We start from the raw sequence: 25,921 nt of genomic DNA, 5'->3' as shown, positions 1-25,921 counted from the left end.
TCTTGGCTGGCCTGGGAACTCCTCGGTGTTCCCCTGGATAAGCTGGAGGAGGTGGCTGGGGAGAGGGAGGTCTGGGTTTCCCTGCTTAGGCTGCTGCCCCCGCGACTGGGCCGCGTAGCAAGATGGATGGATTCTTCCAAAAGCCTATCATGCATTCTTAACTTACTTTTTTTCTGAGTGAGTTTTACCACACATGATCTTCCCGCAGAAGAAAGAAAATAATGTCAACTAATGTCAACTGATTTTAAAGGCATTAATAAAGCAAAATCCAATTATTTTGTTATTTGATCTACAATGTCATTTTGAGGAGAGACAGTTGTATCGTGAATATTTGTTTTTGTGGACATAGATATAAAAACATATGTGGATGTAACAAAGCCAGGTAAAGAGAAAGAACATACAATAGTTTAAACAGGTAGGGATATGCTTCTAATGAAAAGTGCTGAGTATAACACAGCAAACAAAGTAACATGCTACTAGTCACATTACATTTTTCTGTAACTCACAATTGTAGTGCTGTACTTTGTAATCTCATTACAGTTACCTATCAGACAACCAATGCTGTTAATTGTGTTACAAAGGTTCTTCAATTATCCACTGAGAGGAAAAACGGTGAATTAACGGTATGTTTTTTTTCCCTGAACTACAATCAGATGACTTCAGTTCCTCTGGAGGTAGAATGAAAGTAGCAAAGTAATCTACAATGTTTAGGACTGGAGACATTAATATTACTTTCATTTTTATTGCATGAAAGGAGAGCTGGCAGATGGTAGCACAGCATGAGGCCAAAAAGAACTATCCTCCACCCTACGACTCAACCTCTGCCAAACAGCCAAAGCTTGATTTTCAACAGGTACCAAAAGCAGTGATATGCAGTGAGACATGTAGCACTGAACCCTTCATTTCTAACTATGTTTGTTTCCACAGCAGAATCACTGTGGCCACAACATACTAATATTTGAAGAATTTAAGAGACATCTTGTGTTTTTCCTCACCAAGAAAGAGCATTGACTCAGTGTGTGGGACTACGCCCTAAGCTTTATATTTTTAACTGGTAAATATGTGGCATTGCATATATAACCTCAAACAGGGATGACAACAAGCAGTGTGTAGTGTTAATATGCAAGAAAGTGTGGACTAAAAGTCAGAGTTACATACAGGGAGGTAAATATTTTTGAGAGCAGTGAGTTTGTGTGGAGGTATAAAAGAAGTGAGCAGTGATTAGAGTGAAAGAGCAAGAAAGGACTCCTTCCAGACGTCCCACTTCTCCTTCCTCTCTTTTACACTCATATTTTTGTGATACTTCCAAAAAGTCACAACCCTCAACAAGATTAACTTGCTATATAACTCAAGTTATAAACTATCGGAAATCTAACTGAGAAAAAAAATGTCCCAAATTTGTTGTTTAGGATTACGTGTTAGTTACTGCATTCATGTTAGGTTCAGTTTGTAGAAAGACAGCCACAAAACAATTAGAAAAAAATGTGCAGATATGTTAAATTTAAACATTTCCTCAGGCTTTTTCTAAGATTCTGAGTTAATGAAAAGCAAAACTTTATGAAATAGAAATACGAGTGCTTAGGCAAAGAAAAAGAAAATATAATCAAGCTAAATAATAGTGAATAAATAATAAATGAAATATAAAGGGTCCCATATCAATTTATTGTTACCTCGTATGTATGTTCCCCCCCCCCCTGCATACTTACACTTTATTTTTTCTCTGTTATAGTCCCTTTTCTCAGATCATGTATCTCTCTCCTTTTTTTCGTCCAATCTTCTCATTTTCCTTCTCTTACTTTCTCCAGCTCTCCAGCTATCTGCCTGAGGGTTATTTTGTTTTCCTGCTGTCTACAGTCATCAAAGCAATGCAGAGAAACACACACACATACAGTAAATACAAGCATATTTGGCATGGTTTTACATACATGCATTCACAAATGCTCTGAAAGCACAAAAAACATGGATGAATCTATTTGGTGGCTGGGTGAGGGGGGTAGACACTAATAACCGTAGTTATTGCTCTCTCTCTCTCTCTCTCTCCCTCATGGCTAGTTAGTTGTGAACGTTGCACGCCCTGAACAGCGTGACCTAGATTCATCCAAAACAGCTCAACCACACATCTTTACATCAGCAGAGGTTCTGAGTCACATTGCTCAGTCTAGTCTAGCTACAAATCACTCAGCACTCGATGCCAGCAAGACACACAACTGTGCACATTTTGTTCCTAGAACAGTTAACCTGGTGGATTATATAACATGCTAACTTCACCATATATACTTTGAGCTTGCTGTTTTGACATTTCCAGCAATGTTGGAACAATACAGAGCTGTTCCAGTTTGGTTCCATGACCATAAACTGAAATTGCATGGCTTCTCCTAGTTCCAAGTTTTAGCAACGAATTTCCAAATCTGTCACACTAAGAAGCGCACAGGATCCTACAATGTGTAGAGCTTTCAGCATCTCAAGGCAGCTTTCATCTTGCGACTGTGGAGCTTCTTAACTTTTAACTACCTCAGAAAACATCGCCATCTATATATGGCAGATTAGGCTTTCCCTGAGTTTTTGCACTCTGTCGTCTCCAGAGACGAAGTGCTGCATAGAGCCCCAGTCAAACCTTGCCAACCCTGCTTTTGGTTACCACTGACACTGCAGTTCTTCTAAACTGCATTGCTCCTCCTCAATATAAAAAAAATAAAATAAACAAAAAACACTGGGCTCGAACACCTGCCTTGTTCTGCTCGTCATCCACTCCAGTGTTGCCCACCAGTGGTTTCAGCCCTTTTACTCATTCTTAAGTAATTGCATACACTTTCAAGTAACAATTTGATCTTTAGTTCTACATTTATAGAAACTTCATTTGTACTTCTGAAGCTTCATCCATGTACACTACATTTCTAGAAACATGGCTTGAGATTAACCCTCTAATCCTAACTGTAAGATTTTGAAGACATAACTACTCTGTAATACTGTGCTTGTCACAACACCCAAGACTGAATGTTAAGACTTGTTTTCCAATCTGTTTCATTTTGATGAGCCATTACGTCATGTGTTTTTTATGTAAAAATGTTTGTGCCGAAAGTCAGAAGTAGAAACTTTGGTGTATTCTGTAACAGATAAGCAAGTCCCATCTTTTTTTCTATTTGTTTCAAGAAACTCATAAAACCATACCATGAAGTATGGTTCCACACAAGCTGTCAGACAAGGTTGAAGTCACAGGGATAACATGATTGTGTTCTTTTCTCAGAGTAGCTGTTTAGTTGAGCAAGTGCTGTGAGGCTGGTATGAGTCACTGTTTTGAAGATTACTTTTGGCACTTTTACAATTATTAGAGAACTCAGAGACTGGATTGACATAAAATAAAAGTCCTGAAGTATAACTGAACTCAGAGCCTCGTACAAACACACACACAATAATGAACACACACTGCTCTGCTGACAGGGCACCATAAAAGTGTATCAGTTGTCACAAAAAAGAAAAGTCATTGAGAGTTTTGTTGCGACAGAAAACCACAATACTGTGTGCCAAGAGACATTAACTTGTGTAGTTACTTGTACCATATTTACGCTAAATTTATATGTTTGTTTACCCCAGAATGAAGTCAATCTACATGAAAAAAGCAAACAGGTGAGTAAACTGCTGTCAACCAACAAGCAGTCATATTAATGTAATTTCATATATATATATATAATCATAAATGAGTCACGCAGGAGTTTTGATGCAAACAACATAATACACCAGGAGTGCATGATGTTTGCTTGTAGCTGTCTTGTAGTCAGTCAGCTTTTATTGGCCTAACCCGTTTAAGCATTCTTTAGCTGCCATGCTATCATTGTTGAGAGCAAAAATCACATTGAAATTTTTTAAGTGTGAAGTTTGATAAAGATTTACCTTTTTAAACTCCTTCAAAAATATCTCCATTTGTAAACAGGTTATAGCAAATTCTTAGCCAAGACAGCTACTGGCTCTTCAGGAACGCCAATGACTAACAGATAGATCCCAGACTAATGTAACTAAATCACACTAAACTAAGTTGCCTCGTACTGTGCTTAAACAAAACTGTGTGTACTCCCCTGCTGGCCTGAACCCATGCTGCCTTCAGTGAACGCATCAGTTTGTCTCAGCACCTAAAGTCTTTCTTTCTTGCTCTCTTTCTCTTTCATGGACATGTGCTTTTTTAAAAGCACTGGTAATCAGTATGAATTTCATGATTGTTTGTATTTTACCGCCTAATTGGAGAAGTGATGACACACAGTCCTTTCACGTATTTGTTAATTACTTAACAAAGCCATTTTTACAGATGTACCTGCCACTGAGGAAGCATTGAAGATCTGTGTTGGGACACACGCAGCGATCACACTACGTGATCTGTGTCCAAGTCCAGCTGTATTGCAGCATGTAGCAATCATACTAGTTGAACAAATTGCACTCTTGGGGGGAACACGCTTGGGCATCATAGCCTGAGGGTGTGACATTAAGCTGTGATGGCTAGACAGACACTTAAAAACCAAGAGATAACATACACACCACAAATCATGTTTTCCTCACCATATATAACACAAGCAGGCTAAGTTACTAAATAGCTACACCCTAGAGGAAGGTTTCCAAAAGGTCTGACCTAAATCTAACCAAATATGGACAAAAGTAAAACACATTAAAAAAAATACATTAAAAAAAAAATGTGCTTCAATTTGTGATGTATAGCACAATCTGTTAGTTAGTTTCCCATGTATGAATGGATCCCACCAGGGCTTCCCTGTAAGGGCTTTCCCCAAAATTTCCTCCAAAAATTAAAAAAACATGAAGGGAAGATGAACATACACGCTATAGTAAAGAGAGAGAGAGGTGGAGATGGAAGGAGGCAAAATTGTCAAGAATATGACTCATGTAATCTTGCTCCTCCAGACACACACAATCCAGATACTCTTGAGAGCACATTTTATGTTGCACATGGTCAGAGTTTTTCCTCAGCTTGCGTTGCACTCGCTCTCCTCTCCTGGTCTGCTTTTCCCTCCTTCTCTCTCTCACTCTCAATCTGTGGGTTTCAAGTGCAAATGAATCCACACAGGATTATGCATAAGTACTTTGAAGTGGCAAATGATGGCCTCCTGTGGCTCAGTGCAGGAAACATGCAAACTGACAGACACACGTAACATGGAATCTCACACCCGCGTGTGTGCCTGTACATGCATGTACTTTTATACATGGAATGGTCACTTCATATCCACTCATTCACACATACAGTAATGGTATTTGGTTAAGAAAACACATTTATATCTGTATCTAAAGGAAGACAGGGCATGGAAACATAAACATATATCCAATTGTCAGCTATCTCACCTGCATTCTTGGACAGGAGTACCACATGCTAGTTAATAATTTGAGTTTACGGAAATGGTAGACTCAAATAACTAAGGTTAACTACTTTTGCCAGCATGCCCGTTTGCTTGTGTAATAGAGATGGTCAAGTGTGAAAAGTTCCTGGTTGAAAGCCTGTTTAATCTATTAAGGTATTTGTTGTCCTACTATAAAGCAGCTTGTTGCTTGTTGCTATGAAGAACAAATATATGTTGCCACAAAAAGCAGGGCAGGTAATTGAACATACACCCACCTAAACTTCTAATTTGACCAAAAGTTAGACTACACGTTAAAGTAATTCCATTTATGCTGGAGAGCATGTTGCTTAATGTTACGTAGTTTTTTTTTTTTTTTTTCATAACACAATTTAAAGCTCAGCAATTTGATTTGTTCTGCTGAAATGTACTTTGGGAAACATAATTTTGATATCTAAGGTTTTTTACCATGGTTCTTGGTAAAGGAATAGTTTTTAGTGGAGTAGTGCAAGCTCAAAGAATAACCTTCAGGATGCATTGTAAGTTTCGTTATTTTCTCTTTTTAATGTAGTTTCAAGATAATGTTGTTTTTGTGTTTGCTATGAGCATCAAATGTATCTGTCTGCTTAACATTTGCTCTCATTTGAAGCCCTGTACCTCCATTTCACTCTCTTTAATTCCAGTTTTCTTTCTCTCTGAGTCTATATCTCCCCCTGCTGTGCATCTCAATTCTATCACTCTAATAGCTCTCTACGCTGCAGGACACAAATGAGGACAGATGGAGACTAAAAATCTGTCTAAGAGCAACACTAGAGATGGAAAATGAAGAAAATAGGAACACAGAAGATTAATACAGGAGTAGAGAAAGCAAGACGGCAAGAGGTAGCAATTTGAAAAATAGGAAGAAGCTTGTGATGGAGAGAAAAAAGATATGACAAAAAGAATAAAATAAAACGTCACAGAAACATGGAAAATGTTAAGATATATATTTTAATGACTTAAAGTATATTTTATTGCACCACTTTCAATGAAATTTTAGAAATCACTTTACTGACTTATCACTTCATTTGGTTCAGTCAGTGACACTGCAGTTCATTTGATCACGGTACGATTTTCCAGTACCATCAAAAACATGCATTATGTTTTGTCCTTCTTGACTTCCTCATCTGTTTTGCGCACTACTAATAAGCGTGGTTAAAAAGGAAGCCCCATGTATTAAAAAAATTCCCCACTTGCCCCCGCGAGCGGTCTTTATCCTTCAAATTCAGGTCTCTACCAGAGGCCTGGAAGCTTAAGGGTTCTGCAAATTACCTCTGCTGTTCTTAGGAATGCTCTCTTCTGAACAAAGATCTAAAAATGTTATCCAGAATGCTCCGATTACCACTGGGATCAGTGTTGCCTTCATCCTCTTCACATCTTCTTTAGCTCCTCTCTCAGCCTCTGTATTTCTCAAGCTTCTCATGTTCTTTCTTCCTGATGTCGCTATCAATTGGTATAGCTACACCTATCGCTACAACCATCTTCCTTTGCTTGCCAACCACTACTATGTCCAGTTGGTTCGCTCAGTAGGGTAGAGTGGTGGCCCCATGATCAGAAGGTTGGGGGTTTGAATCCACTTAACGGCTACCCTGAGGTACCCCTGAGCAAGGTACCGTCCCTACACACTGCTCACCGGTGCGCCTGCTTAGTGAGTGCCCACTGCTTCACTGACTGAATGGGTTAAATGCAGAGAGAGTAATTTCCCCACGGGGATCAATAAAGTATACATTATTATTATCACCAGGTTGTCTGTCTGTATCTGGAAGTCCCACAGGATTTTAGCTTGGTCATATTCAACCACCCTAGGGGGCATATCCCATTTTGACCTTGGGACTTCCAGGCCATTCTCTGGACAGATGCTCCTCAGCACGATGCCAGACACTTGGTTATGGTGTAAAGTGTATGCCCTGCCTGCTAGCATCTTGCACCTAGCTGGTATGAGCTGGATTAGGGCATCTTTGTACAGTCTGCACCTATTGTGCACTATTGTGCTTGGAGCTTGTTTCTGCGGTGCAATGAGAAGCGCCTCTGTGCTCTCTTTCAATCCAACTTTGTCCAGCTATTGGTAGGATTTCTTGATTAGCCACTTCTTCTATCAGACATGTCGCCCAGGGACCTATACATCAATGACGGTTCCTCATCTTGCTCTTCTTCTTTCTCAGGTTTCTGCTGCCTAAGATATTCATTAAGCACATGATCAGTTATGCTTATCTTCCTGATGGACTCATGGATCTATGTTGTTTCTTCTGGATAGTGGTTTTGACAGTCACTAGTACTCAGCCTCCCTCCTTCCGCTTAGCGTACAGTCTCATGGTACCTAGATCTTGTCTTTTCCATTCTGCTGGTGGTTGCAACTTTTCTAGTGGGCTCTTCCTGGTTTTCCATTGCCTGTAGGATTCCCACGTAGCTGTCATCGAAGTCTGCAATGTTGCCTTCTAGTAGTCCAATACCCTCAATCCTGACTACCTTCCCTCTCTTTGTTACCATCCGACTATACTTTACTAGTTCGAATGACAGTCTAACGTCACTGTTGTAGATCCTAGTGGTGTGAATCAGTGAATCAATGTCTCATTCACTCCTGGCATACAGCTTTATGTCATCCATGTATAGTAGTTGGCTGATGATTGATCCATTTCATAGTCAGTGTCCATAGCCAGTCTTGTTAATGATTTGACTGAGGGGATTCAGGTCTATGCAGAACAGCAGTCGGGACAGAGCATCTCCTTGGTAAATCCCCCAATTGATGAGGACTTTTGCAACTGGCTTAAACCACATTCCCATTGACTTCCTGGTCAAGGCTCTTAGGGTCCTGTTGATCTTGTACAGTTCTAGGCATTCCAGGATCCATGTGTGTTGCATTGAGTTGTAGGCTTTCTTGTAGTCAGTCCAGGTGGTGTACAGGTTGGTCAGTCTGGTCTTACAGTCTCAAGCAACTGTTCTATCTACCAGTAGTTGATGTCCAGTGTTTCTGCCCATTCCTTTCTGTGTCCCCACTTATGTATTGAACAATGTACCTGTTCATCTTAGCTGCTATGATTCCTGACAGGCAGGTTATTGGTCAGTAGTTTGATGGGACCAGTCCCTTCTGGGGATCCTTGGTGATCTGGACTGTCCGGCCTTCAGTTAGCCATTTTGGGTGTGTCTCATCCATTAGCAACTGGTTCACCAGCTGGAAACCTGCAGTCAGCTGAGACTGAAGAAGTCACTTAGATGAGTGACGAAATGTTTCTCCCACTGAAAACGCTGCGTCCAGATAAACAGAATCAACCTTTTGGGTTTTACTTACCTGGATGAGTGAGCATGCATCAAGAAATTTATCGAGTAATTAGTTTGATTAGATTTTAAAAATTCTCTACACAAATTCTTTGCTTCCATGTATAATGCACATCTCACCTGGATTTGCAACTAAAAACAGACCTGCAACACAAACGTATACGTTACAAGCGGCCTATGAATAAAAATTTCGAAAAAAATTAAGCCCATGTAGCTACCAGTTTTAAACAAAAATATTGATAACACAACGGCAACAGTGATGATGATGCTGGCACAGTTAAACACAGATGTGAAGAAAGGCTAACTTTTTAGCTCCTCCATCCACTGCTGTTTCTTTTACACAGCAAAAAATCAACAGTAAGCCTCCAGAAGGTGTATTAAAATATGCAGATAACGTGTTAACCTAGGCTGATACCAAGTTTAAATTACACTGCTTACTGAAGGCTGACAGCAGCCGTCCAATTTTGCATGGAAGCAATACCTGCAGCAAACAGGGTTGAGTCTAAAGGGGGGCATCGGGTGTATTAGACCATATTAACTTCAAGGCTTTCATAATGTTTTTCAGATTAAAAGTGAGATGATATAAACTATTTTATGAATTAAGGTACATTCATATTTAAAAATATAAAAATTAAAGCTTTTTTCACAAGCCAGTAAAAATGTACATTGGCCATTAAACTGACCTGAGGGTTGTTAAGTTGGACACTGCATTATTATTAATATTAATTAATGTCTGCACCATCATAACATCTGTATATATATATATATATGATGAGTTTTTCCATTTTCACAAATAGTACATAATTACATAACATAATAAAGTGTACAGTTCAGGGCATAAAAAAAACAAACAAAAAAAGCAAACAACCCCCTCCCCCCCACAAAGCAATAAACAAACAACCCAAAAACAAAGCAAAAACAAAAACAAGCAAACAGACTGAGAACTAAGCACAAAACAAAACAGCAGCTCAGATCCATCTAAAAAATAAATAAAGAATACAATACAGTACAATACTTACCTCCTATTAATGTAAGAAAGCTTTCCAAGAAGACAAAAAGATCATTTTTTATGCTTTAGTTTAGATTGCGTTTATATCTTATTTTATTTGACTTTGACCTTTGACTGTACTAGATATTATTTATATATTTTTTGTGTTTAAGAAATTGTTTTCTTTAAAAATGTAATTTCAATATGGGAAGTACATACAATCAGAGGGTTTAGTTTGGGGTTATTTTTACAGATTTTCTATGAAACAGCCAGAGGCAGAACGGGTTGATGCTGTCCGTCAACCTCCAAGATTCAGACCAAAAAGAACTTCCAATGTTCAATCTCCACTCATTGCTGCACAATAATCAGGTGAAATCTTCTCAAATTTATTTGACGACAATGTCCTAAAACGCTTTTTGCGCAAACACAAATGCCCAGTGTCTTCTGGACATTCCAGTAACCAGTAGCTTTATTATTCACAAAGAATTGGTTATCAGCAGGCAGCAGAAACACAAGACTCACCAGGCCTTCCAGGAGGAGCTCTCCGCACACCTCCTAGGTGTTCATTTTGTGCTAGGCCTGAGTCCATAAGTCAAGGACACTTTCCAGGAGATGTGAGAAAAAGGCAGAGAGCAAGCATGGGAGGAAGCAGTACACTGTCTGCAAGAGAAGCACTCCTTGAAAGTGCCAGTAGTGCAATGTAGGCCTCTGCCTACAATTTGAAAGGAACTGCTTTCTGGTGTACCACTAGGGGCTGAAAACGCCTGGTCTTACTTAGAAAAAGAGACCCCCAAAGCAAATTATAGGGACAGAGTTTGTCACTTAACAACTCATTGTTGTTAAGTGTTTTATAGTTCAAACTTAAAATTGTAATTCTAAAGCTTTTTTTAATATAAATTTTCAATGCCTTATTTATTAAAAACCTGTCAAATTCCAATTTTTGTTTGTTGTATTTTTCTGTTATTATTCCCCAATTACACACTCATAGTATACAGAAAGGCAAAACAAGTACCAGATGTTGAAAGAAGTAGTCCTGAAAATAGGGGCAAAAGTGCATACTCGCAGCATTCTTTTTGAGACTTCTACAGCTAAAACAACAAAATAATTCCAGGCGGCATGCTTAAGATTATAGGGGTTAAAGGGTTAAACTTAAAAACACTGCAATTTTAAATTAAGAAACCAATGAGCAGTTCATTCTGAAAGACCTGTGTTTTTTTTCTCTGGTGAATATTTATCATTGCTCATTAACAAGACAAAAGTATTTTCTTTAATCCGATTACTCAATTAATCAATGTAATCGATAGATTGCTGCAGCTCTAATATATTTCTAAATATATATATATGCTAGCCACTAATTGGACTATTTGAATGAAGAATGGGAAACCCTTAAAACTGCATCTGCATTCACCACACATATGCATTGTTGTCCTCCAGCAGTGAGAGAGAGGTGGGAAAACATAGTCTGAACTATAAATGAGCTGAAGGGGACAATAGTGATTCAGTACAGTGAGTTCACTTTAGCAGTCCATTAATAAAGATATTTTTCCTTCAGGTATTGAATAGCGCACTAAGTGGTAATCACTTTAAATTAGGCAACTGGATTTTCAACAAATTTCATTACACTCACAGGCTCAAATTAATCAAAAGAATCAGCTATTACAGCTTGTGACATAAGTGACAGTAAGTGACAGTAAATCAAGAAAATAGTGAAAATTGAGATAGAGATAAAAATGAGACAGAGAGATAGAAGAGAGGAGGAGAGTGCAAATCAGCAGATTTCTGGCATCGCAGCCTAGGAGTCAGGCGAGTCTGAAATGCAAATTAACCCCAAATCTGTTTTCTGCTCTTCCTCTATGGAATCACAGCTTTCTGGCGTGCCAGCTTCCCTACCTGTCAGTCCTCTCATAATTCACTCTTCATTCCTCCCTGTGCTCATCCTTTTTTATTGTGCCCCTTTTCCTCTCTCTCCTTTTGCAGTGCTCATGTTTCCAATTTAGGTTAAACCCAGAAGTAGCAATGTTTTTTCTAGGTGGATATTTTATGCAGAGAGCAATAATAACTTGAAGAAAGTTGTGTTTTAAATTAATCAGAAGTTTCTTTAAGTCTATTTTTCCACTAATGCTAGCTGGCATATTTATTATCTCAGTATTATATTTGTATAGTATTCATATGTTACTATTCTAAACTGCTCAAAATAACTCAAGGAACACTTAAATCACACATGCAATCTTAATGAATGAAACATTCATGATGAAAATCTTAACTCCATTACACAATTTGTTCAGTGGAAAATCACGTGCATATAGCAAAGGTCAGTGGAAACCAAGATCATTAGCAGTCAACCACATTCTTTTTTACTGCCCAGATACTCAACTCCCAAGATCTTTCAGCATTTGTGTTTTATGCATTTGTGTTTAAAATGACAGGAATGCATCATTGGAAAACATATATAGTGACTATGGAAAAAAATAGAAATGTTGCTTGTTGTCTTGCATGGAAGAAATAGTCACATTAGTCATATAATAGTCATATAGTCCTGTATTACTTAAAGGACTCTACAAGGGCGAGCCCAAATAGCAGATGAAAGCTTTTTTATTTGTTTAAACAACCAAAACATGTTCCCATTTAACTTCTATGAAAATCACTGTCTTATTGCAAAAAAATGACAGATGAAAAAAAAAACATAATATGTAATCTAATATATACAATTCAGCACTAATTACATAAAAATGTATATATTGATATGAGCTTACTCTACAAATCTACTCATCCTCCAAGGTCTCCAAGGTAAACTTAGTGTTAACCGTTGATGTTAGCATGAGCGACATCTCTAAATATGTTCAAAACATCAACTGTCTTACTCATGAGCAGTAATAAAAATGCCCCTGCCATTCACTTTCTCTTTTTCTATGTTCTTTTGAAATATTTCTGCCCATGGTCTCTTGCAACCATGCCTTGAAATAATGAGGCCATAGTATCAAAAGTGTGAAACCTCTGTCTTTGTTTCTCGTTGTCTCCCTCTTGCTGTCTCTCGTTTTTGCTTTGTTTGTAGGCTGTACATTTTTTTTATTATTTTGTGGTGTTATTGTTGTCACTGGCAGCCAACTCAGGGAGCTGAGAAAGGCCAAACAACGGTTTTGAAAAGGTTTCTGAAAGTGCTTCTTGAAAACGTCAGCCCAGGCCCTTATCTGCCTTATACCACCAAACAACACTGGCACTTGTCAGTGCTTCATTCTTTACCCTAACATGCAACACAACCTGCCATTGGTACCTTTCATTTCTGTCTTATTTTGTTTTCCTTCCCTCTTTCTTGCTCTTTTATCTTGCTCATGTTCTTCAGACTACCCCCCCTCCCTTTGGTATTTAGACCCTTTTTTGGCGTCACCCATTCTCTTCTATTTTACCCTCTATTCTATTGTCTTGGACCCTTATTTCTGTTTTTCTATTCTTTATTTATCGCCTTTATTTCCTTTTTTGTTTCTCCCATCTCTCTTTTCTGGCCTCAGTTTTATTACCTTAATGTTTGCCATGTATCATGCTTTACTTTTTTTTTTCTTAGCACTTGTGTCCTGGTATCATGCACAAAACAGGCAAAACTACTGATATTAAAGAATAGAATAGAATAGAATAACCCTGTATTGTCATTGTACACGTACAACAAAATTGTGGAATTATGTATACATCAGAAATAGATACAGCTTTGTTTGTTTGTCCCTGAAGTGCAACCTGAAACTACTTCTCATCAAGTCTGCCAAGATTTGGGAACTGACAGTCCTTACACAGCTTGTTCCTGACAGATGGGTGGCATTTTGAAGTGGGGAAGCCATAGGATCCCTTAGTCAACTCTACTAATCATCAATAAAACATATTTTGGTGCGGGGAAAAAGAGTGAGAGTTCAGTAACCGTTAGACGTGTATTGTGTGCGTGGCTAAAATGAAAACAGGCTAATCTAACAGTTTATTTCAGTCCTAATTGTAACCAGTGTGAAATTAAGCTGACCACAGTCAGCGTCTTTCGCACATATTCTAACTTATGCTGGGGTTTAAAAGATTGACTTTAGTAATTAGACCATGTTTCTTTGGGTTTCAATTAATTAACCTTTTAATATTTTGCTCACAAAACTACCATTTAGTTACCATTTCACCTGATTACTTTCTTTCTGTAAATATCCACCACCTTTAATGGAATACAAAAGAGAAAAATAAAGAGATCACAGGTTTTGACCTGCCGTGGTCAATGTGAGCAGTTTAGTTTTTAATATAAAATCTTAAGGAGTTTGGAAAAAAACAGATATCCATCTTCACGGCGCAGATCAGGCATGTGCCTGAGATTGCATTAAATCACATTCAGTGTATATATTTGACCTGAAATTTTTATTCAAATAAATAAAAGTCAAATCATATGACAAAAAAAAAATGCATGGATGTGGATGGATGTCACTGACTATTTATCTTAGATTCAATCTTCCAGTTACACCTGGATGGGATCTCCAGCTCCCACGACCAGCATGGTGCCGCTGTGAGTGTGCTGAACAGCAGGTGAGTGCTCAGTGGAGGGTTGTGTCATTTCAGCTGCTTTTCAACAGACTTTCAACAATTTCTGAGTATGACATTACTGAGCATATTCAATTTTTAGAATAACAAGACAATTTTAACAATTTCTCTGTCTGTGATGTGGTATGATGTAACCCTAAGCCTGTATGACACTGTCAAGTCTGCATATGTGAAAGACTTTCAGCTCGTTTTGGAAAAATTAGTAAAAAAGTAATATGAAAATCAGAGGTTATCTGCTGCTTGGATAGTATACAATTTGGACACATGTTCCTAAATTGTATTTATTAACAAAAGCCTATTCAAAGTTTCACTTGTTTGTCAGTTTTACTTAATTCCTTTTAGTTTATAAGCATTTGCTGCAGAGATAGGTTTGAGTGTCAGAGAAGCCTAATTGTGACAAGAATGTGCTCATTTTGCAGTCTCACAAATACATCTTTTATATATTTTTTCTGTGCTTGCTATAGTGGAATATCATTTTGCACTAAACATCACTCATTGCTCCCTTTCATTCTCTACTTATCACCTTGTTCTGCATCTCTCCACGGTCTCTGTACCATTCTCTTAATCTTTTCTCACTGCACCAACGCCCTTCTTCCTCGACATCATAACCTTTTTTTCCACCCATCTCCCTGTCTCCCACATCTATGTCTGTCCCTTTCTCACTTTGCTCTTTGGATGCTTTACTTACATGATGAATTATCACTTGTCACTTTCCCGTCTCATTTCCATTTCATTCCCTTCTGTGTCTCCCACGTTCTTCTACAATCATTCCTTAATCTCACTCTCTTTTCTCACCTTATACCCTTTTTCCTCTGTCCTAGACTCAACAGAAAATTGATTGCTTGTTCTAATACCCACATAAATCTACCAACCACAGGTTGTGGCCACACAACTCGTTTTGTAGGAAGCCATACTGTCTGGATTATATTTGTGGCAACATTTTTCTACTGTAAGAAGTGACTCATTTCAGTGAGACAGCGGAGGTGGGGTTTACATCCTGAGCCCTATGTGTGACTAATGACCTATTTAGTTCGAAGGACTCGTTCTTGCTGTCTTTTATTGTGTCTTCCTTGTACCTTTCTGGGGTGTTTTATGTCTCATTTCTCTTTTTATTGTTACACAGTCTCTTTTTGTGGCGTCTTCGACTGTTTCCATTTCTGTACTTGCCTTTTTCTCACCGTCTCCATTTTTTGCTGCATGTTTTCTCATCTTTTCTCTTCGCTCCTTCTCTGTTTCACTTACTGCCAGCTTTTTTCTCCATTTCCATCTTTTCTGCTATCTCACCAAATTCGTCTTTTCCCGACTCATCTCTGCCTCTGTTGCTTCACTCCCATTTCTCCTTCTCTCTTCTTCTCCTCATCTCTCGCTCTCTCATGCTTTTCTCTCCCTGCTGGAGGTATAAATAGGACTCCTAATAAAGTGCTAATTAATCTCCGGTGACAAAATCAAAGAAAGCACATCTGCATTGCTGAGAGGCGCAACGGAGGGAGAGAGGGGGAAAGGAAAGGGGATAGACAGGAAGGAGGGGCGAGGCAGGAGAAAGGAGAGAAAACATGCTAATGAGAAATTAGATGTGGAAAGAATTAGAATACAAGGTGAGAGATCGAGAAACAGATTTAGGCTTTCAAGGTTTAGAACATCTTTTGGGAAGTTATAATTTAGTCATGTAAATATAATATACAGCCTTGAGAATTTGAACTTCTGTATTCTTTGAAAAAGGAAAAACCAGCATCTGTGTTTCTGTGTCTCTCAAATCAGGTTGGTATACCCAACTTTATCCAACTTTATCCAATCAAACTAAATCCCAAACTTTACCCTAAATTTTTTTGACTGCAGTCAGTCTATATGGTAAATGTCAACACGTCCAAGTCAGCAGGATGAAATATATAGTAGCATAACTGCTAACAAAATAAATGATGATAGCATTAGCAGTCAGAGACAGAATGAGGTAATATGTTAGAGCACAGGGGGTGCAATTATTTTAAAAGAGATGCAAATGGTGAGAAGATACTTCCCAGACCAGTCACTGAACAATATGATGGAAGTGACAGAGAACATTCAGAGCAGTCACAAGGATTTTTAAAAGGATGCAAAAAGTGCAGCATAATTTGGAGACACATGACTCATCTATCAACTTTCATCAACTTTCATTTAGATTCAGCAAGCTAGCAACTCAGTACGGTCATCAATCAGACAATTTTTGTAACTGTAATTAAAGTTCACATCCTAACCATGTCTAATCATCATATTTCTATTGTCATTTCATTGCCTTAATGCATTCTTGGACTTGGCACAACATATTGTATTACTCATATTATATCAGAGCAATGAAACAATGTTTATCACTAAGGGATGAAAAACTTCATATCGTATACACCTCATGTACAAACAAAAAACCCTTCAATGACTTTAACTTAAAAAAATAATTGCAGCTATGTATATATATATATATATATATATATATATATATATATATATATATATATATATATACACACACACACACACACATATATATATATATATATATATATATATATATAATGTCATTGTCATGTGTATTGACGTATTAAAGGAAAAAAAAGTATCAGCCACCACAAACCACCAGGACATGTCCAACAGTGTTCTTGAAAAGATTTGGTCATTTGGTCTATTTCAAGCAGTTTGCTGCTTTTTAATCTGCTTGAAATAGATTAAAAATCTCCAAAAGCTGATCGTTTGAGTTGAGATCAGTATATCTCAATATATTTCACTATATGATGAAGTTTAACTTTGTATTATCTGTAGTTACCTTTCTTTTTAATGAAACAGACTGTCACAGCAAAATGACGTTAAAATAATAAAAAGAGTTTTTTCCTGTGAAAAAACAATAAAACCAATAAAACTTTTAACTAAAACAGTTCACATGACCAAATTTTACATGACTGGGCTTTTGCACAGGCCTGATAAATGTGGAGGCTTAAGTCAGGCTGGGCAAATATAAGAAAAAGACTATATAAAACCTCATTTAAATTTCCAGATCATAAATCAAAAAGATTGAAACAGATGCTCCACTGTGATGACACTACAGGGACAAAAAGGCAAAAACAAGAAATGGCCTAATATACTCATTTTATTTCTGTTCTTTCTACATATTATAAAAGAAAAAGTATAATTCCTGTAATTGTTTTGACTAAAGATATAAAAAATTATTATTCTTTATTTGCAAAACGGACTACTTGAGAGTAGTAGGGAATTATTGGAGAATATGGCACTTTTATAGATTCAAAAAATGAAGTGGACATATTCTTGAACATTTTTTGTTTCATTATTTAAAAATTTAAGATTTCTTTAAACACTGTTTCCCATTTCTCTCATATATAAAGAGCAAAAGGTCTTTAGAAGTGTGATATATTTCCCTTTGGAACTTGCAGATATCCTGTGCAAACTTGGAGAAATGTCAGGCACGCTAGAAGTTCCCAGGCAACAGGCAACTTATCAGCAAAATAACCATGAGCTATCTGAAGAAATGATAATCAGTTTTCAAAGCTACAGTTGTCCTTAGTTAGTTAGTCCCCAAAGATCATTGTGTAATGGGTGTGATGTGACTTCACAGGCAAACCTGAAGGTACTGGAATTACGAGTCAGCAGTGAGACATTCTGGAGGAAAGAAAAAAAAAATAACAGACAACCTGTAGCCCCTGCAGCACTACAACGCTGAGCTATATTGTGGACAAACACCATATTTTGCATCAACAACTAGAGGGTCTTGGTTTTTTGAGAGTGAACAAAGGAACAGTTTTTACTTGGAGCAATATAGAAAGTGCAAGAGTTCCTTGTTTTGGCAGAGATGAATCTAGCTAACCCACGACAACACAGAGAAGACAATAATCTGATTTTTTTAAAATCCTGCCAGACAGGACAGCTCTGAATGCACTGTTGTGCCAAACACATCTATAATAATAATGATCTGATTTTAATTCAGATCTCTGAGCTACAAACAGGAAAAAAAATATAAACGTTAATGGTTTTATATGTTTAAACTGTTGTATTATACTTATTGGTGTTTTATTAAAGAACATATGTAAATTAAAGTGTCCTGTAAACAGCAGATGCTTGAGTCCTTAGAGCATATGTTACAAAGCATACTTTTTCAACAAGATTTTTTTAATGTTTTCTTCCGTTAAAAAAAATAAGTAAATAAATAAAAACAAACAAACAAATTATAGCCAATTAGGAACAAAAACATGCAGTGGTACTTTGCTCATATTCTTGCTGTACTATTGTGAAAAAAAGAATATTATGTCAGTTTTTAAACAATGAAAAAGCCTTTGGCAGTGCTGGTAATGAAACGCTGTTTCATTAGAATGTAGCTGAATAAAATCTTTAATGGGGGAGACTCTAAAACAGGAGGAGTTGTTTACCAACTAATGATGCAACTGAACAATTTAAACTTTATGATATCCTTTTTTCAAATACTGATTATTGGCCCATTATGTTACTCTAGAAATTCCAGTTAAAGTAATATCCAATTTAAACTTTCAGCAGTTGTCCAGTTTAAATCTTGCATGGGGCACATATCTTATGTAAGGTTTAGCAGACAGAATTTAATTTTACATGCCTGCCTAGCTTTGAACAATGGCATGCGTCACTGATCTTTATTACTGATTTTTTCCAAACTGTTGGAGAGCATCTATCTAATTTAGTCATAGTGTATCTACACAATATTAATATGTGCAGCCCTAATCTGTTAAATCTGGAGTATTTCATTTATTGTACTCTTTAAACTGTAGATATTGTGAGTGTGGAAGGCAGTTTAGACTGCTGACTGAGGAAACCGCTGCAGTAAAATATCAGATTTGTTTGCTATAAGTGTCACAGGCTAAACTCTGTTTTAGTTTAGATTAAAAAATAGGGAATATGACAATTTATATTTAAAACTGCGGTGCAGTAAAGCAACTTCGTCTTTCACTTCCGCTGGGTATTCAGATTGTTATTATCGTCATAATAACCCCAGGGTGAGGTGCAGTTCGCCCTGACAGACCAATAGGCGGCGTTTTGTCCCCATTTGCTTCCCTTTCCACTGCGTCTTCAGACTTCACTTCAAAGCATTAGATTTCCAAATTCATAAATAAATCAGCAGTAGAGGGAGAAAAAAGAAGGGGGAAAAAAAACTGCATATCCCTCTCCTACCAACACAGACAGAAACGACTGGAGGAGCGTCACATGCACACGACTGAACCAACGATAGAAATCCCTGAAAGACGTAATAATATTGCTGCATCGGTGCAAAAACTGAAAAAAGCAGCACGAGAAAACATCCCAGGAGGCCACTTTAAAACGAACTTTCAGTGCCACGCTGCATGAGGTGACCAATGAAGATCAAAGAAATATTATCCAAGCTTCAAACCCATCAAGTTAAAGTGCCTTGAAACTCAACACCGACTTACAGAATCTTAGAAATACTGCATTACATCGATGAGAGCAAAATAAATAAATAAAAAAGGCTATAATAAGTATATTATCATATCATCATATCTCAAAATTGATAACTATAGCTATCATAATGCTCCATCTGTTAGCGAGAAGTGACACGATGAATAAATAACTAACTTTAAATTAATTTTGTTTATATCTTTCTATTATCGATACAAATACAAAAAATACACAGTGAACCATTTACTATCACGAAGATCGAGATACCAAACTGTAAATTTATCGGTATGCTCAACAATTAAAGTCGGGTCACTTATTTGCTCATGTTTGTGGGAGGTGGAGGGTTGTTTTTAGATGTGATGACTTAGCCAGTAACCCACAAGGCTAAAAGATCGCTCTCTCGGATTTAAAAATATTAATAATGACTGAATTCTATATGTTTCCTGTCTATGATAGCCGATAAAGGAGCCACTAACGCCCATATAAAGTGAGAAATATGTGCCCAGTAGGGGAATATTGTGTTACTTGCATCAAGCAGCCTACAAGTCAGAGCAATCAAAATGTGATCGATGGCAACGGACGTGCGACGACAAAGTAGCCCCGGGCGGTCTGGGTTCTTCAAGTTTGCAGAATGCGCAGAAGAGTGAACAAAAAGTCAAGCAATGAAGAGAAATGAAATAAATATACATTTCTTTTTTTTTTTACCTTTTTGCAGCAGCCTTCTCTTCAATATAGCCTGAAGAAAAAGCATTTTTCCCCACACCGGTTCCAGACTGGATGGGTAATTCTCTCCTCATGGAAGAGCGGAGGAGGAAGAGGAAGAGGGAGGCAGAACTCCAGTCTGCATGCACTCCCTCCTGCTCGCTCTCTTTTTCTTATCCTCCCCCTCTATCTCAAAGGGACCCCCCTCCCTGTTGACACCAGCTGAACTGTAGGCAGTGCGCGTGTTTTTAAATACTCCGCAGAAGAGAGGGGGGAAATTAAGAAGCCCTATCAATAATCGACTTTAATCAGGAGTGTTCTCACTCTGGTGCTTCTACCCTGGTTCTGTTCTGACAGTGCTCATCCGTGTTTTCCCATGTTCTCCTCCTCGTTTTCTTTATGCACTAATTTAATTACAGCATTCTCTCTATCTTCTTCTCTCCCTCTTTCAGTTTCTTTCCTGATTATGCAAAAAAATCGTAGCTCAAAGCCTTCGGGACTTTTGATGTCCTAGTTTTTTTTCTTCTTCTTCTTCTTATTTTTTCCACCCAAAGTGTGTGTCTAGTGGACTTGCATGTATAGCGAGTTTCTCTCTCTCTCTCTCTCTCTCTCTCTCTCTCTGTGTGTGTGTGTGTGTAAGAGAGAGGTGCCATGAAAAGTGTGGCCAAAAGATGAAAGCTTCTGCCACTGGAACCCACCACATCATGACTTATTTCTCGGCTCCCCTGTCGTCGGTGATCACAAGTTGGCCAGTGTCGCCTGAAGTGAAATGAAACCGAGGAACACTCTGTCCCTCCATACACAAATCTGCCCTATGTGTCCTTCTATATCATCCTGTTCAGCTTTTCACTTAGAGCAGAACAACATCCTGCGTGGAAACAGTACAGCAGGACCGCAGCCAAGTTTTGTGTACACTTGCTGTCGAAATCACACCTGAAAGTGCAAATTAACAGGTTGTTTAGATGGGGATGAATATATTTTCGAAATCGAGTTACAAATCTGAATTAGAACAATATTCAGTGAATGAAAAAATAAATGCTTGAGTGTAAACTTGTAGCTTCATTGTGAAGATATTTTATCCACCTTTATATCCCGTGTATAGAAGCTGCAACACCTCGTTTACATAATCTTGAGGGTGTAACAGGTTTAGAGACCTGCAAACATTTGAACACTTCCTCACTATCCTGAATGTGAGAGTCAGCAATTTATCTTACCCTCTGTGTCCATATGTTTTAAAACATATAGTGTATTGCCCCAAATACTTATATTTCACACAGCAGTGGAGTTTTCAAGATAACTTGCAAGAAGGAGATTGCGGTTTGGGTGGTATTCATCTAATGTGCACTGTATCCCCTTATGTATAAACAGAAAAAAATAACATACATGTATATTTTATGGTTTTAGACTCACACCTGCAGAGCAGACAACAGAACCTGCAACAACTCGCACAGCTGCGTTCAATCTCTGAGCCAGTCTTTCTGTGAGGCACAAGTTGATCTAGCTTTGACACACAAAGTGACAGTTAAAACATGGGCTGACAAACAGTTTGTGCATCTAGTTTACACCAATATGCTGTTTCTGCGAGCAAACCACAGAGAAGTATATTAATATGCGAAATGAGACACTGTGCCACCAAAAAATGTTAGCAGCTTGGAAAAGTCTGGGATTTGAGAACAAAGAAACAAAGTCAGCTGAATAGATTAGACATACGCTTAAAACTTGGTACTGTTTGTCTACAGTCAGAATGTGACATCAGCTTTTTTTTCACTTTGGTGTCACAAAGGGCTGAAACCTTTATATTCCAAGACATACTATACATTTAGCAGAAGGTAATAAGACAATAAGTCCTCACACACACTAGACCCACTGTGTCTCTTTTTAAATTTTTGTGGACTTGTGGACTCAAGACTTTTTAAGTCTTGAGTCCACAAGATCTTAAAGCGGTGAACCTGGACAATCAGTAAGTACTGTATAGCTCTGTTGTAGTTTCTGTGTACAATTCTGTCATTGAGCTCACAATAACGCACATTTATTAAATGCAGTTAAGCCGAACTCTAGAAAAAAGGAAAATCCTCCAAGCAGGTAAATAACAAAAATCTACTGTTCCACCACAATGCTGCCAAACAGGACATTGATTTAACAAGCAAATATTAAGCAAGTCAAATGAAAGCGCATAAATAAAACTATAGTCGACAGGCTTCTGACTCTCATAGATGGAGGCACAGTCACACTTGTCCAAAAACTGTCACAAAGAAAAGTTTTACAAGTTTCCGTCTTAGGAAGGAATCCTTTCATCTTTTCATATGTCAAGAGGATTCGTCAGATTGTTTTGATGAGATATACAGAATTGCATGAGTGACCGTCTATAAAAAATAAGATGCGTTAAAGGAATATAGATCCTTGGCTGCAAAATGGTAAAAAGCTTCATATCCTCTGCAAAATGTTAAACAGTATTTCTACAACAATGAGGTGAGAGAAGCACAGATGTTGTTATACTGCCACTGCCACTGGTTCTGGTTCCAAATACTAGAACAACTAATGCAGCCTACTGTTATATCATACAGGTGTGAGAAGTGAAAACAGAAATAATGAAGAGCAGATACAGAAAGTGCCATAATATCAAAATGGCACAAACAGAAGTGAGAGCGTGGAGGCTGGTAAGCAACAAGGTTCTTAGAAGAGACCCCGGTCAGTAGTTGATTGAAATAACATTTAAACTGCTACCAAACACATGAATAAGGAATCTTAACAATACAGTAAGTTTTACCAAAACCATTATATGCTTCACATAGTTGCAGTGATGTTGCATTAGGTTACATTAGACTGCCGGCATAACAACAGACATTAATGTTGCTGTGTCCATCCCCTGCAGTCTGAGCATATTTTTGGCAGATTGACTAAATGGGAGAATTTTAAAAATCATCACTTATTCATCCTGTATGATGCAATAATTTCATTTAGTCATCAGTGTATAGATAGCTCTTGTTTTTTTTTCCATTTCAGTTTTTTTTTTTAACTTGCAGTGACACTGTACCCAGGAAAGGAGTCAGAAAAGGTTTTGCTGTCTGAGGGGGAAAGTCTTTTCATCTTTTCCTTGGTTAACAGTGAATCATCTGACATGAGAGGTCCTTCGAGAGACAAAGAAAAGATGTAAAAGTCTCCTGGTGCTTGCACTTGCTGTACTTTTTTTTATATCTCTCATCCACAAGCACAGTGCATGACCTAAAACTTCATACTAAAAACTGTCAGTTTTTACAGAAACCCGGCATATTTTAGCAATGGTTTAACCCAAAATTTGACCAGAAGAACTGTGATCTTAACTCACTTTATAAGGCATGTACTACCAAGTGAGTGTCTTTAATGGCTTAAAGAGGTATGGTGAACATAAAGCCAGTTTCAAGTGTCAAAAGGTGGCTCTCTTTTTACCTGGTTAGCTCACAATAGGAATTTATGCTTAACACATAATGTGGTCTGGATCAAGTTACATTAAGTCTTTTGGATTAATATTAATATAATTTATCTTCTGAAGGAATATGTTTTATACATGCAGCCTACAGAGACACACTGCATCTGACTAATACCAACCAAGAAAGCTATACAGTAAAGTTATATTCACAGAAATATGTATGCAATCAGTTGGTTATGTAGGAAACGGATTTTTACTTTTATCTGGACATAAGCTAAACTGATCATTAGGCTTTGGTCGTGTTTTAATGTATCAGTTTTAACGTTTGAGGGTGCTAATATACAGCTGTCTCCAGTACTGAGGGATAAACTAAATATATTTACTTGTGAAGTAAAATGTTCTCCCAGCATTGTCTTGCCTTGTTTACAGCACAAAAAAATACAATTTGCCAACATTCAACATAGAACTTTTTCACCATTTCTTTAATAGTGCCTATTGCGTACTTCACTTTCTGACTAACATAGACAGCAATAAAGTTCACTCACACATACCTATTATTTCTATCTGGGGGTTTTCAGTTTTGTTAAGCTGTTTTAACTTGTGTTCCCCATAAAGGTTGTGCAGACCACATGAACTTGTGCTAAAACCAGGGCGCTTCTCTAAAACTGCCATATTTTATTTTTTCACTCCCCTCCTGGGCTCTCTTTTTGCATTCAGACATCACTGTTCAGTCAGATAACTCACATTTGAAATGATTGATTACAACAGAATATATTTAGAACATGACATCTAGTTTCTGAGCTTATCCTTCCACACATATATGTTACATATAGAAGTTGGGGAATAATGGGTAAAGATTCCTCCCTGGAGCCTAGAGATGGAGTGGTGGAAATGGTGGAGGAATGGAAACAACAGGAAGCGATGCAACAGCAGTGACACTGACATGCCAGAGGGAGAGATGGGAAATTTTGCAGCATAAATAGACCATCAAATTGTTAGGGCGCGTTTGATACAAGGAGAAATGCATATTACACATGTAGGATGGAGTGGGTTACATGAAGGTAGCTAGTTCACAGGACTGACTGTATTTGTGAAGTAGTATAGCACAAAATCAAAATCAATAATGCTGGCCAAATATATGCATGTCAATCTGCTCATTCATCCTTGTCAAAACATTTAGTCTACAGCACCCACAATGCAACTCAAAGCTTGAAAATTTTAAGATTTTGCTGTGTATTATTTTTAGCATTCAAACATATTTTAGTAGAATAAACTCAAGGTGACATAACTTTATCAGCTCCCCTTAGACGTATGGAAAAGGAAGACAGGAAGCATGAGGTAGCGTGGGTTAGCGTGTTTCTGTAACAACTATATCAAAATGTGTAATTAGATACAAACCCATACAGATCAAACGTCCTGTTTTACATTTTAGACTATACCTTAGTTTCAGTAACATGGCTCATTTACTCTTTTGGATTAATTTCCCACATCTTTGGATGGTTGAAACACAAACACATGCACACACCTTCTGTCTTTCCCAATTATAATCAGCCTTTAGACTGGAGCAGACTAAGAGGCCAGCTAAACTGTCAAGATGCAGCATCAGCCATGCCCAGAATATTATCATTTCCAATATAGTCTATCATCATGGTAATCATCAACACACATCACACATTGTGAATAAGAAAAAAATATAGCAGATATGATTATAAATAAATAATTCTACAATATGATAGCATTATTATTATTTTATTTATTTTTTGACCGTCGAGTCATTCCCATTAAAACAGTCACTGATTAAAGACAGTTTTTAAACTTTTAACAATCTCGCAAAGTTTCCATTTGTGTCGTGGCAACATCTTCTGCCACACAAGGATATTTTTTTAGGCTATCATACCACTGACCCAATTTTCTGACACAAGGCTCTAAGTCAGTTTGATATGGCTAAAACATTAGATCCAAGATGATATATAAAACAAGTGCTCCTCATGTTTATTTCATTCAGTCGAACACTTTTGTCTTTCCTCAAGGTTTTTCACACCAAGACAAAGTGAATAAGCCTTAAGTAAATGCAAACATTTGCATAGAAGCACAGGCTGCTGTGAGAGTTGGCCTACAATTGTTTCCTATAGTTCACTTTTTACATTACATGCATTTGATGTTACAGAAAATATGCATTAAAAATCGATGCAAAAGGACAAAAGATGTGAGATG

The 25,921-nt window shown here is 37.5% G+C and overlaps 1 protein-coding gene across 5 annotated transcripts in view; it reads right to left on the bottom strand.

Annotated features, from left to right (window-relative positions):
* The window catches only part of grip2b (glutamate receptor interacting protein 2b), a 260,488-nt gene that overhangs the window by 72,953 nt on the left and 161,614 nt on the right, over nucleotides 1-25,921 (bottom strand). Inside the window, exon 1 of one of the 5 annotated variants that reach the window (XM_063473719.1) lies at nucleotides 20,305-20,384. The exons of the other annotated variants lie outside the window; for them this stretch is intronic. Within the exon in view, the coding sequence (XP_063329789.1) occupies nucleotides 20,305-20,350 (46 nt within the window). The 5' untranslated portion in view covers nucleotides 20,351-20,384. Of the gene's footprint in view, nucleotides 1-20,304; nucleotides 20,385-25,921 lie in introns of those variants that run through there. 5 annotated transcript variants of the gene reach the window in all.

The sequence above is a fragment of the Pelmatolapia mariae genome, linkage group LG5 (assembly GCF_036321145.2).
Source record: "Pelmatolapia mariae isolate MD_Pm_ZW linkage group LG5, Pm_UMD_F_2, whole genome shotgun sequence".
Taxonomy (NCBI): Eukaryota; Metazoa; Chordata; class Actinopteri; order Cichliformes; family Cichlidae; genus Pelmatolapia; species Pelmatolapia mariae.
Note: the sequence above shows the minus strand (reverse complement) of the source record. Positions and strands in the feature narration are given on the sequence as shown.